General features: G+C 34.0%; 1 protein-coding gene across 1 annotated transcript; it reads right to left on the minus strand.

Moving 5' to 3' along the window:
• Nucleotides 1-656: 656 nt before the first annotated feature.
• On the minus strand, nucleotides 657-13,240 carry LOC112572147 (multiple epidermal growth factor-like domains protein 11). The gene is made up of 17 exons (XM_025251701.1): nucleotides 12,669-13,240; nucleotides 11,537-11,674; nucleotides 11,125-11,162; nucleotides 10,477-10,576; nucleotides 9,940-9,977; nucleotides 9,275-9,374; nucleotides 8,870-8,907; nucleotides 5,728-5,827; nucleotides 5,316-5,353; nucleotides 4,800-4,899; nucleotides 4,558-4,595; nucleotides 4,044-4,140; nucleotides 3,366-3,403; nucleotides 2,602-2,701; nucleotides 2,303-2,340; nucleotides 1,923-2,012; nucleotides 657-1,261 (listed from the first exon to the last, which is right to left on the minus strand). The coding sequence occupies exons 1-17, from the start codon at nucleotides 12,859-12,861 to the stop codon at nucleotides 1,169-1,171; spliced, it is 1,377 nt and encodes a 458-aa protein (XP_025107486.1). The 5' UTR covers nucleotides 12,862-13,240; the 3' UTR covers nucleotides 657-1,168.
• Nucleotides 13,241-14,994: the final 1,754 nt, after the last annotated feature.

Below are 14,994 nucleotides of genomic sequence, written 5' to 3' on the forward strand. Positions count from 1 at the left end.
AGGGTGGGTGCGAGGGTTTCAAGACGGTAACTTTTTTCTTAATGTAACCGATTTATTAAGAGGCTGCACAAGTTATATTGTGATAGTTACATCTCGCTTCTGCTGCTTTTGTGTTTCAGGCTGGAGTGGTCTCCTCCTTGACTAAGTTGCCTTCCTCGTGAGAAGTGAAGTCTTCTTGTCGAATGTGTTACTAACTTTTTTTTAATCTGTTAAAAATAACTTGATTTTTTGGAATTATTTTTCCTGGACACTAGTGTACGCTTGTCTTGACATCTATAATAATAGTTCTGTCACGGACACGTATAGCACACAGACATGTACACTACGTCATTCCCACGTGTTCTCTCAGTCAAAACAAAACAAACATCTCGTCATGGGCTTCCCGTTATGCTTTATAGCTTTTCATCGTGTTCTATTTTCTTTTGATGCAGAAAAACAAGACATACCAGTGTAATGTATTGAAAATATTACAACAAATCACAAAGTAAACTCCCCTCCACCCCTATCCGAACTCCTACCGTGATGCTGTAATATAAATATATATTATTCCGTAAAAACTCCACTCTGTCTCAAGGGTAGAAGGAACGGAGATCAGATGAAGGGGTGGGGAAGGATTTTTTTTCACATCACACACCACAAACTACCATCACTGGAAATTCACTTGGAAAATTTTTATTAGACATCATACATCGTATGCTACTTTTTAATGTTGCAATTGCGACTCACTGCCGAGTAACACTAAATAATTTCACCAAACTGAAATAATTTCAACAGTCCGAAATTCATAGATTTTTACGAAAAGTTTTGATTTTAGTAAAATATATTGTGAAGCTGTAATCCCTTTGAAACTCAGACCCAGCATAAAAAAGTCCACGATTTGCATGTAAAGTTTTGACTTCGATCTATACTCTATCATTTTATACATAAAAAATAATAAAAAGACTGAGAAATTATTAGACACTATTTGAGAAGCACCAAGATAAAATGTTAGTAGTGTCAATCAAGCAACATAAATGCAAATGCTCAAGTCAGGCATCACACAATAGAAGCTTCAGTACATGTAATTAATGAGATAACTAGAGTTTAGTGAAAGATCTTATTGGAAAAATACACTACTCCACTTGTAAGTTTATAATATGGATTGTTTCTGTCTTCTTCCCACAAAGGTTTAAGGAAACCAGATGGCGATGACTGTAATAAGAGTCAAAAATGCGGTTGTAACAGAGTCAGAAAGACAAAGTTTTCCCTTGAGATGAAGTGCCTGCAACCAAGGAAGAAATACGAATGAAAACAAGGACATGACATCCTCGTCAAACGAACAGAAAGATTCGATGGACTTAATGATGGTTTTCTCTTTCTGTGTGTGTGAGAGAAAGAGGGAGAGAAAGTGTGATTGACACTATTGTAAAGGTGAGTATTTCTGGCATTTAATTCCCCCTGAATAGTATTGCTAATGCCACTCTATGTTCGTGCCTAACAAAGAACAACAACACGGAATGCACAATGTTACAAGAAAATGAACCTGAAGAAGACAGATAATTCGCAAATGAATAAAAGAATAACAGATTCTTATTTTTTTTATACTCTTTCAAGGAAAACAATTATGCTTAAATAAAAATTTACTTTTCTTTAAAAGTACCGATGCTGCTGTAAATTTAGCCATTGTTTTGTAATCACGTCTTCAAAAAAAAAAAATTATCGATTTGAATCAAGTTTTTTCAATGAAATGGTCTGCCGAATGATCAATAAAATCAATTATATTTTAAACACTTAGCAGAATACGGTGTACGGAGATCAACTGGCACTGAACTTTTTTCATTAATGTGCACTAATTTTTATATTTTAGCATTACAGGCCCAACATACTTAAGAAGAGGCTTTTGACAACCATCCACACACAAACAAAACTATTATAAAACTTACAAAAGTCTGTTGTATAGCCATTTTCACAGCCATTTGGACATACTCCTTGATATAATTACAAGCTGATCCCTCTTTGCAGTGACCGCACACCTGATGTAGAAATGTACCGTTAGTAGAAACACAAAGCTACCATCAGTGTGTTGTTGATAAGGACATATATATATATAGTAAGAAGGTTTGTGTTTCAAAAAATATATTAGCAAAAAAAAAACCTTGGATATTCCAGATCATCTAGATGTTAGAAAGATATACAAAATAGATATATGAAATAATGACGGAACAAATATTCGGGCTACAGTATGACTAATCAGCATGAATAAAGAGTTCAAGATCTGTCTGACCTTTCTAAAACTTTTGTTTGGCACAGTTTATCAAAATACCTTTGTGCAAGCAGGGCCGTATGTACCAGAAGAACAAGCTGCACATAAGAAAGTATACATGGTCATGCCATGAACCAGAAATATTATCAGCTCAACGCAGAAATACTTCGCTGTAAAACACTTACATTTGCAAGAAATGTTATTTTAACACTTTCTTGCTTGTAGATTATTCAGCAAAGAAAAAATAATTTCTAGCATTTTCTTTTCCTTCTAATAGCAAAGATTTAAGTAATATTATATATTGTGCATTCTTAATGTACGCATCTTATCAACAGAAAATAATTAAAAAGAAAATGTACTTGTATCACAAAGATCGCCTTGATATCCATCCTGACAGCCATTTAGGCACTGTCCCGTGATGTAGTTACAGCTACCTGCAATTTTGCAGAATCCACATTCCTAGAAATCAAGTAGAAACACAGAAATTTGTATCGTGACAATAATGAACACGGAGAACCAGTGTAGGCAGTTGCACACCTACATCTTATTTTTATGTACTGTGATGCGGGAAGGTGGGACAGGGAAATCTCCCACAATTAAAACCTAATATAAAATTGTCGAGATATTTACAGCCAAAAACAACCTTAATAATTAAAAGAGCCTGGTGTACAGGATTTTAGAGAAGCAGGCAGTAAAGCCGACGGCCTTGGGTAGCTAGAGAGAACCAGTGCAGGTGTGAATGTCCTCTAGGGTTGGAGGTCCTGGTGTGAAAATTGCATAAAATAAGGGGTGTGTCCTGCTGATTGGTTGAAAGATCCTGTGTGTGTGTGTTTCGTGCATTCAGGGTTGTACTTCATGTGTGTGAGCATGTATAAATCTCAAGTAGGGAACAAGAACTTGCGCCATTCTTCACATGTAATCAAAAGGAAATAAAACAAAACAAAATAAAATAAAGTAAAATAAAAATTAAAATTAAATCAAACGACAGCAGGAATATAATGTGACAGACAATAAAATAAAATAACCATGCAAAATGTTGAATAAGCTTTATATAGTATGAAGGACAAGAAACCATGCTAATATCAACGAGCAATGAACCGAAATGGAAAATCTGTAAGAATACCTTACTGCAGTCTGGACCAAACGAGCCACTTGGACATGCTACAACGAGAAAATACATTTTACCTTTAAAACAAGTTCGGTTCTTATAATCTCAAAAAATATCAAAGAAAACTTGATTTGCATATTTTCCTTTAGGAAACAGGTTGCAAACCTGATGATCTTCAAACTTCTGCAGTCTGTTAAGTTTGCTACAAGACGAAGATCTTTGTTTCGAATGTAACTTTGCTATTATCAGCAGCGGGGTTGTTTTCAATTTTTACATAAATGTCAAGATGAATACAATCAGCTCTTAAGCTTTTTAATGGTATATAAATATTCAGTTGACAAGACTTTCTGTAATTTCTTGCGGTGGCAATGTGACAGTTTTAAAGCATGTCTCAGATTTATACAACTTGTTTTTTAATACTACACAGGTCGTAACAGTTTACATTTTTTCTGTAGGCATTAATCTGATGATCTCAGCAACAGGGCAAATGAGTCAGCAACCCCTTCATATGGCCACAACATTGATTGTGCCTATGATGTATTTTATGTTTACATTAGCTTACATCCACGACATCAATCCCTAAAAGTATTTAAGACAATAAAGTTAACAAGTCAATTATCCTATTTCATGGCAGTAATCTTCTCAAGACGTATTTTCAGCAGACAAACATATAGCAGTAAAAGCTCACTCTTCATCGCAAAGTGACTTGTTGATAACCATCCTGACATCCGTTGAGACATCTACCTGTTACGGGGTGACACGAATCTTTGTCTTTGCATTGACCGCATGGCTGATGTTCGAAAACCAATTGACAGAATAAATGTTAAATATCATGTTCAGATTAACACATCGTTTTTTGAAAAACAAAAGCTGGTTAGAAAATACTAAATCCCTAAATGTAAGAAAATTCACCGACTGCACAGCTCACGTTAAACACAGTCTAAGGCACAAGAAAGACTGAAAGTTTATGTTAATTACTATTCTAAATTGACATCGGGTGTCTTGATCACACTTATGAATATTCAAAAGGAATGTTGTTTGTTTGGCCTGTTGGCAATAGAGAGACAGTTTATGATTTAAATTTTTCCAAAGCAAACTGTGTTATTTGGGAATCAGCACCTCGTATGAACTTATTCCAGCTATTTATTGTAGTTGATAACAAAGTAAATGACAGGTAACAAATGCAAACTTATGAGTGTACTGATACCTTATTGCAGTCGGGACCATAGGTGTTTTGAGGGCACACTGTAAATAAAAATAAGTCATCCTTGTGAGCTCACCGTAGGCAAGAAAATTAGATTTTAAAAGGGCATGATATGATAAATGTTCCTTACTGATACATTTAGGACATGCAAATAAGCAAATAACTACTTGGATCACAAAAAGGATGCTGTTATTTCTGAAAGCTTGAAACAAAACTGTATACTAAGAGTTCTTACAGTGTCTTACCCTCATTGCAGTTGGGAGTCTGATAGCCATCCTCACACCCGTCTAAACAAACTCCTGTCACACTGTTGCAGTTGGACTGAGTTTTACAGTGACCACATAGCTTGTACATAGACAAGATATCAATGGTTATTACATTAAATACATGTCTTATGTCAGCTTATAACTTTATTTTCAGTGTTTGTGTATGTGTGTGTTTGTGTGCGTGAGAGAGAGAAAGACTAGGCTAATGATAAATGTATTTGCACTATTATCTATTATAGACAAAGTCATGTTCACCTTGAATGCTTCCTCTGTATCTAGAGAGCCATCTAATATTTACTGAGTCCTGTTTCTGCTATTGTACTTATTAGCATTCTGTCAGATAAAATTTCTAATCTATGTATTAAGTGTACTTCTAAAAGAAGAAAATTTAATCAATGAAGTGTAAATATGTGCATTTTATGACTTTCTATGCATTTATTTTTTTTATTAATGCTAATGTATATATTGTTTATTTTAATGCAAAGTTGTTGGTACCTGCTTACATGATGCCCCAAAGGAACCCACAGAGCATGCTGAGAAAAAAAACGATTCTGAAATCGTAACTAATTACTGCTTAGAAAAAAAAGTAAAACCACAAAAACGCGCATTATGATTCAATTATTATACCATTTGTATAAGAAACTACTTTATAACAATCTCCTTTTGTCTGTTAAACATTGTGATGAAATTTTCTGCAGATTTACTTGAAATTAGAGACAGTTCTGTAAACCTATATTGCCCATCATCATGACTTGAACAAAAGTGAGAAAATGTTTTTATTATGTCCCTTGCATGTAACAAAGATTTGACTATAAATGTATCATATTTGGTATATTTAATCTAAATTTTTCTAAACATTGAGTGCAAATTAAAGAGCATATAAAATTCAGCTAAACCAATACCGTACTTTCATTGCAGTGTGGTGAATCATACCCGGGATCACACCCGACTAAACAGACTCCCGTCACGCCGTTACACGTGGACCGACCTTTACAGTGACCGCATAGCTTGTACATACAAACATAAACAGTAGTCGTGAGATTAAAATAAATATAAATTTCAATGCTTATAGTTAATACAAACATAAACATATTAAATGATGAACATGCACTCTAAATCTCCTCGTTTATTTCGCATCTACTTCTAAAATATTTTTATTTATTTGTATGGACATGACAAGTTTCGTTGAATTTTTTATTATAATCTTATTACTTGTACGTTTGTATGAATAACCACAATTAACAATGGCATCTTCACCTTGTCTTTTATGTCATATAAACAAAGATGTCCATCTCTGAGATTATTTGAAATGTTTTTCTCTTATCGTAAGGCCAGCAGGTAAAAATGTTATGTGGTTGCTATATTAAGATCGTTTCTGGGTTTTCATTTACAATCATTTTGTTCGACTAATAATGCATTCACGTTAACATTTCATGTCTACTAAAAGCTTCACTTATAAAAGATTTGACAGTTGATTATCTGAGCATAAGAGACATTTTTATAGACATAACCTTTCATACACATTTTGGTTTCGTAATGCAAAGACTTGTTTTACCTGATTACATGATGCCCCATAAGAACCAAAAGGGCATGCTGAAATATAAACGGCTTATATATCACAATTGTCAGGAAATTTTTTGGAAATTTTTTTGTGAGAAATAAAGAGACTATATTGAAAAATCACAAGTTTCAAGATATAGCGGCTTTTTACTTATTCTTTGTAAAACTTATGCAAATTAGGAACATTTATTTCTTTTAAACACTTACGCATTAAAGTTAAATTTTCTCACATAATATCTAATAAATTATCTTGTTTAAAAATACTTTACTTTCATTGCATCGTGGTGAAAGGATAGCCAACATCGCATCCATCTAAACAGATTCCTGTCACTCCATTGCATGTGGACTGAAGTTTACAGTGACCGCATAGCTTGTACATGGACACGTGATCAGTGGCCATGTTAGTACAGTCAATACACGTTTGATATCCGCTTATAACTTATATAGAATGAATTCTTCATATATACTAACTAAATCTTTTATTACACGGAATCACGCTCAGAATCAGGATTCATTCGAGATTAATACAAAAATCAGGGTACTGTGTGGTACATAAAGGAACAAAAAAATAGTCAACGATGAGGATGAAGTACAGACGACAATAAACACATGGGTAAACATCAAGAGTCAGCTAAAAGGTAGTGAGCTAATAAATCGACAATATCAAAATATCAACAAATATACAAGGAGAAGGGGACAGAGAAACAGGTTAATAGCAGGCTATTATATTTCACATGTATTTGTGTAAAATGAAAATGAAAGACGGAGACTTTTACCTTAATCTATGTGTAAAATAAAAACCTGCCTTATTTTAAATATTTTCTAACTCTGACACATAAAAAATTTTGTTGTTGTAATATTCAGGTCTAAGTATTCTGTTAGATAATACTGAATTACTGTAAAATGTCATATCTATGTATCAAATGTACACGAAAAAATTAATTTATTTACCAAAAAGTAAATAACGAGTTTGACAGGTTTTAAACTTTGTTGTAGATATAAACACTAATGTACATATATTTATATATGTTTCGTAATGCAAAGCTATTTATACCTGGTTACATGATGCCCCATAGGAACCAGGAGGACATGCTAAAAATATAAACAAACGACAATGCGATTCAACAATGTCTTTAAACCATTTACTGTTTTTAATTAAACAATAGTCACTGATAATAACAAGTTTTTTCAAACTCAATTTTCTAGTTCTCTTATGTGTTAAACTACTATTTAATTGAGACATTTTTGTTTTTCCACATTTTAATGAGTTTCACACAGATTTACAGAAAACGAGTAAACTAGTTCTGAAAAAAAGTTCATATGACAAATCAGATTATTTTCACAAACGAAGTTCAAATGCTTATTTTCTTACCATTACAAATAACGGAATTTCTCCTTTGACTTAGATTATCAGGAGACATATACTTTATTTAAAGCTAACCTATGGTGTCATGACACTGATGCAATTAAGTCATATATATTGAGATTTATAACAATATAAAGATCATTAAAATACCTAGTATATTATCTGTAAAATATCTTACTGTCATTGCAGTGTGGTGACCGGTAGCCACTGTCACACCCGCCTGAACAGACACCCGTCACGGTGTTGCACGTGGACTGACTTGTACAGTGACCACACGGCTTGTACATAAAGATATATAGTCAGTGGGCATGTGATTAATACATTAAATACATCTCCTGATAATCCAGTACACACACTTTCGTACGAAATTATACACTTACACACAACATACACACATTAAACTTGTTTTATTACTTTGTGAGATAATCTTATTTCAGTCGTGTACGAGAGACATAACAAATAGGTAAATGTTTAAAATTTATTTGTACGATTATCTATTGTAGACAATGTAATGTTCACCTTGATTTTTGTATAATATGAACAAAGATATGTAACGGAGGTGTGTACAGCGACATGACAACGAAAGTAACTGTGTAAATAGGTTGTAGTGTCGTCCCCTTATATTTTACTTATTTATTTTTTAATAAAATGTTATGTGTATGAAAGTTAGATATTTTTTTGCTTTTATAATCTTATATTATTATCAAATGCATTTACAACAGCTCAGGTGCTCACGTGATTATATAATTTTGCTTTGTTTGATGTAGGTGGTTATCAAGCACAAGGACTTTGAATTGTGTATGTGTTTGTGTTTGTGTTTATGTGTGTATACATCACTAGTGTTGCTTACAAGATCTTCCGATGCTTCCTCTATGTAAGAGACAGCTAATATTTACCTAGTCCCGAGACAAAGATTCGTTTCTGCTATTGTATTGATTTCCATTATGTCAGGTAAGTGAGGAATTATTGTAAAATTTATAATCTATGTAATAAATGTACTTCACACGGAAGAAAATTTAATCAGTGAAGTGTTAATTTGAGCATTTTAGAACTTCCAATGCATTTCCTTTAGTTTTATTGATGCTTATATATCAATTTGTTTTTAATTCAAAGCTGTTAATACCTGATTACATGATGCCCCAAAGGAACCAAAAGGACAAGCTGAAAAATAAACACCAACGATATTAAAATTGTAAGAGTTCTTAAAACTTTATTATCTAGAAAAACTAAAACCGCAGATAGCAGACATTATGATTCAACTTTTTTACTTCTTGTATGAGAAATTACTCTATAATAATATCCTTTTTTTTAAAACACTCTAATGAAATTTTTCTACAGATTTACTAAAATTGTAGACAGTTTTTAAAAGCTATATTGCCCATCATCATGACTTGGACAAACGGGATAAAATGTTTTTATTATGTCCTTCGCATGCAACAACTTTTGACTATAAATTTATCATATTTTCATTGTAACCAAATATAATAACGCAAAAGTATATAAGTAAAGTTCCTGAACAATACCGTACATTTATTGCAGTGTGGTGAATCATACCCGGGATCACACCCGTCTAAACAGACTCCCGTCACGCCGTTGCACGTGGACTGACTTTTACAGTGACCGCATAGCTTGTACATACAAACATAAGCAGGGTCGTGAGATATAATTAAACATACATTTCAATGTTTATAACTAATACAAAAACATGCACACTAAATGATGCACATGCACATTAAATCTTTTTATTTACTTTATGTCATCTAAAATGTTTTTTTATTTGTGTGGGTATACCACGTATCGTTGGTTTATTTTTCTTATTATTATATCATCATTATATATATTTCTATGGATATCCACAATAGACAACATTTTTATCTTGGTTTTTATGTATTATAAACAAAGACTTCCGTCTGTGCGCTTATGTTTGCCTCTAATCATAAAGACCGCAGATAAAAGTGTTTGTGGGGTTCGTATATCAAGATCGCTTCTGGGTTTGGATTCACAACCATTTTGTCGGATTAAATTTTATATCATAGTAAAATTTAATATCTACTAATAACATTACTAAACAAAAATTTCAGTTTTGATTAGTTAAGCGTAAACTTAAAGGAATTTCTTACTAGATTATAGTGACATTTTCATAGACAAAGCATTTGACACATATTTTTATTTGGTAATGAATACATTTTATACCTGACTACATGATGCCCCATAGGAACCAGCTGGACATGCTGAAACATAAACAGCAAGGATATAACAATTGTAAGGAAATTCTTTAGGCCATTGTCTTTGCGAAATAAAGGAACTATGATCACAAATCTCAAGTTTAAAGATATAGGATTTTTTATTTATTCTATGTGATATAATTGAAAATGAAAAATAATTGTCTTTCAATTATTGCCTTCTTTGATTACTGCATTGTGTAATGTATAACCATTTTAAACATTTTAAAATACTAATCTCACCCAGATTTACCCTAAACTAGCAGACATCAGTCACAAAAGCAGTGACAACTTATCAGGATGACTAAGACAGCTAAATGTTTTTATTATCTACCACACCGACAAAAGTTCAAAACTGATTAGACCACAGTGTCAGGTCTACTTTATCTAAGCTCAACTAAACAAAGTGCGTCAACACTGACCCCGTGACAGCATTTATCGAACACAAACAATATTATCAATTATACAAAGCAAAATTATCTCGTAAAATTTCTAAGAATTATCTTACTTTCATTGCAGTGTGGTGAATGATAACCATCCTCGCACTCGTCTGAACAGACTCCCGTCACGGTGTTGCACGTTGACTGGTTTTTACAGTGACCACACAGCTTGGACATAGACATGTGGCCATTACATTAAAACAAACATTTGAAGTCCACTCATAACTTAGACAGACACATACTAAACACGATATACACACTAAATCGTCTTATTTACCTCACAGATGTTACATCACACACACACATGATCTTCAGACCTATGCTCTACTCATTAAATATTTTATTTCTTCCTCGGGGTAACACGAACAATTTTATTTATTTGTATGTGTTTTCATGTTGATGATGTTACAGATGCACTTCAAACTAACAGTCATCTGTCATTAAACGACTAATATGATACTTACTCAGTCAAGACGACTCAGATAAACAACGTTAAATGTATTTACATTTATATGACAGTCGTCAGAATTTTGGGGGTTAACAATAAGAGCATCTCTACCAAATAACTATTATCTACTCTCCCCTGTGGAAAAAAGCACTGTTCTACTAACAGCTAATTTATTTCAAGAGCTAACATTTTCCACATGTGGTGTGACGACTTTCTTACTGAATTCTCTACAGTCAGTAATGCTCCTATTATACAATATGTTTTATACCTGACTACACGATGCTCCGTAGGACCCAACTGGACACTCTGTAAATAATCACAAGTGACAGGAACTATCATCAGAACTGGCAGAAACTATAGTCAGTACTTACAATGATCATTTCTACTTCCTAGCAGTATAAACAAATTTAAAATACAGAAATCAACCAACATTCCAAGTTATATTCGAAGAATTAACAATGTTGAAATTGGTCGACACATAATTACAATACTTGAAGGATATACAGTATTTAAGGATGAATATTAGTTCAGAGCCAGGTATACAATTATGGTCAAAGTCGGTAAGGGCTCAACGAATAATTACAAGATTATCCAATCTGTTGTTGTTACTTTGCATTCACTAAGATTTTGACCTGTTTCTATTTCAAGTGAAGAAGAAAGATGAAAATAAAATGGTTTACCTTCGTTGCATTTACTCCCTTGCCAGCCAGGTGTACAGCCATGAAGACAAAAATTAGTTTCAAGGCTGCAAGACTGGTTCCAGCAATTCAGACACCCGAGGCTTTCCTGCCTGCACCCCGAGTGCTTGGCTTCGTACACTGGAAACGACATGAACATTGAGTACAACTGTCGTCAACGCTAACCTTTAATACAACCATCACTGACTTAGACCCTCGATAAAACTAAAATTCAATTAATATCTACATTATTTATAAGAAGGCTCAAAACGTAGTGGCCAATGTTTTTAGACAGTCACGACCTTAGTAAAAATGTGTTTGTTAAAAATAATAAAAATAAAAAAAAAAAAAAAATGTTTCTTTCGAAAAAGTGAGTTCTGGAGATTTCTGCATACATGAATATGTTAAAATGCCCTGTCTCCTACCTGTCTTCTCACTATGAGCATGCTCATTGGTGATTATGTTTGCGATGTAATGCTCGAAAATGGACCAAACAACTTCTTTGTTTCTCACGGATATTTCTTGTATAAAACACAGCTTCTGGCCGACACTTGCAGGTCGCCAGGTTTTGCAAGTAACATGGAGTTGACTCTATTCCATGACATACGTGGATCCACTGGACCAAAAAAATAACTGTGCTGAGCGATGCTAACGATTGCATTTTTGCGGCGGATCCCATCTGACTAGAAAAATGTCATGTGCTGCTATTATACTGTTAGGAGTTTCTCCGACTGGCCAGTGCGAACTTGTTTATCGCTTGAAACCAATGGAAAAAAATACTTTACCAGGAATGTAAACAGTCGTGTCTCGGTAGTGACCTAACTAACAAAACAAAAAAAAACAGCGTGTGCGATGATTACCGAGTGATCATATATAGTATCGTGTAGTTTAAGAGTTTTTGAGTGTACCTGAATATTTATAAAACACAGTCCACCTGCTGTAAATAGATCCCTTCAGGTATTCTACCTTAACGTGGTATTCAAATCAAACCAAAAATGTCAGAATATATTCAAAGCTTGACAGTTCACTGACCTGTGTAACACCATAAGGGCAAAAAAATAAATAAAATACAATAAATGCCACACTTGTTCGATCGTCCGAAAGCGCACGCACACACACACGGAACACCTCTTACCTGCAACAACAATACATGTCAGAGATACAGCACAGCAGGCAGCGACGACGATTTTGACGACCTTGCTGTTCGCAGTCGCTGCTGTGCTTTTCTGTTGTGGTTTTGTTGATAAAGATGATGTCAGAGGCGTGAGTTGGTTAACAGTAGGGATGGAATCCCCATTGGTAATAAGGTTGTAGTTATCCGTCTTCATGACCGGCCACCCGCTAGTTTTTCACACTATCCTTGTTCAATGTGTCGCTCACTAACACTTTCGAGTCATGATAACGATTAGACTTTGTACTTCCTCAATACCTTTTTCATTCAAAAAATGAAGAGTGCAGTGGCGGTTGTGGAGCTACTCTTCACGTTTTCCTATAAATGTTCACGAGCTTGTTCACAGTATCGTTCAGTACATGTAAGAGCTATGTTGATAAATGTGTTTGTTTTAAAACTGAGCTGAGCTGATTACTTGGAAAATCTTTCATTTATCTCCACTTGCTACCTGACCCACTGACCCCTATTCATCCAGGTTTTAGTTTCGTCTGTTTGGCCTTTAGACATCATAGTGATAAAGTGCTTCCACTTTACATCGTACGGTCCTGTGTTAAGATTTTGTGTCAGGACCAGGGATGGGGAGTAGCTGTAGCCTAGCTACAGCTACTGTAGCCGGCTACAAATTTTGTAGCTGTAGCTTAGCCGGCTTCAATTTTTAAAAAAAAGTAGCTTGTAGCCCGTAGCTACATTTTAGAAAAGTAGCTGTAGCTTGGCTACATGTGGCTACTTTCACGACATGTAGCACTCTAGTAGTGTACAAAGTATAATGTCTTTGGTTGTAGATTTCCATCTATATTCAAATTTCAGCACGGCGCAATGTAAAAGATAGAATGTGCTTTGCGCGAGGGAGGAATGATGTTCAACAATGTAGCGATGTTTGCAAAAAAATGTCTTATTGCGACGAAATAGAACGTCTGTGCAGAATGTTCGAGGGAGGGAGAATAAATAGCAGGCTGACATGGTGTAGATATAAAAATCAGACATGGTACCCCGACTCAGTGTGAATGTGGCAATTAAATATTTAGAAAATATTTAGAAAAATGTCATTTTATCAAAAGTAATGTTTATACCATATCTCAAATGCATACTTTGTAGCTTATGCATTCTAAAAAAAATTGCAAAATTTTACTGCTGTAGCACAAGCAATCTGAGAAATTGTTTATAGTTTAGGACTGGATGTCAAAAACGACAAACAGAGAAATTCAAGCTTAAAGATTTAAAATAAATAATATATCAGATATCATTTTGAAAATTATATTTCAGTGTTTAATTCTACATTTGACATCCTACTATATAATTTCTATTTAGTATGCCAGGACTATACTTTTCACCCTATCAGCTTTTGGAAACAATTAGTTTGTGTTCCTTTCTTTGTTTCAGTGTCAGTGTTAGAAAAAAAATGCCTTATGATCTGCTTGCCTAAATTAGATTAAGCAGTGTTTTACTTAAATTCCATGCAAACTCATTTATTTCAATGGTCTGTTGTTCATATGTCACAGTATTGATAAGAGGTTGACATTTTTCATCACTACATAACCTAACTTATTGAAAATTCCACCAGGTACCTGATACTTAAGCATCTGTTTAGTTTTCATTTCTAAGTAACAGGAACAAATAGTTATAGAAAACAAATGTTTATCGGAAAACTTATATAATTTCTTTTGTCACTAAAACAGGATGAGAGAAAAAGATCCAGAAAATGTTTAATATAATCGTAAAATACGTGTACTTATTGTGTGAAAAAGGCCGGGGGGAGGAAGGGGCAAGGAATGAATGAAAGCATTTATGGATTCACTAAATAAAATGTCGGTATATCGCAGTTCTCCGTTCATTATTATAATAAAACTTTGTGTAAAGCAAGTAATAGTGTTAGTGTGTATGTTTGATGTTTGTGTATGTTGCTAACGCCAGCTGGCTACAGCTAACTTGTTATAACATCACACTTTTAAAAGTAGCCAAAAAGAAGCTGGCTACATTTAAAAGTAGCCCAAAGTAGCTGGCTACTTTTTGCAAAATTGTAGCTGTAGTGTAGCCGGCTACATTTTGAAAAAAAGTAGCTGTAGCCTAGCCGGCTACAAATTAAAAGTAGCTTGCCCATCCCTGGTCAGGACACACATATTTATCTGTGTGTAATGCCTGATGAGTGTTTATCAGTAAGCATCCTATTATATCGATCTTTTAATGACAGCTTCCCTTGCCTACACAGTGTCATTATTAGCTCACTACCTTTTGAAAAAAAATACAACTGTTCAAGGATTGCCCACCCTGCATTTCTGTAACCAATTAACTG

The sequence above is a fragment of the Pomacea canaliculata genome, linkage group LG9 (genome assembly GCF_003073045.1).
Source record: "Pomacea canaliculata isolate SZHN2017 linkage group LG9, ASM307304v1, whole genome shotgun sequence".
NCBI lineage: Eukaryota > Metazoa > Mollusca > Gastropoda > Architaenioglossa > Ampullariidae > Pomacea > Pomacea canaliculata.

Coding starts and splice junctions, on each gene's coding strand:
- LOC112572147 (XM_025251701.1), bottom strand. CDS start 12,861: ATGAAGACGGATAACTACAACCTTATTACCAATGGGGATTCCATCCCT. Junction 11,675..12,668: donor GACATGTATTGTTGTTGCAG/GTAAGAGGTGTT, acceptor TGTCGTTTCCAG/TGTACGAAGCCAAGCACTCG. Junction 4,596..4,799: donor GACTCCCAACTGCAATGAGG/GTAAGACACTGT, acceptor TTTTATTTACAG/TGTGCCCTCAAAACACCTAT.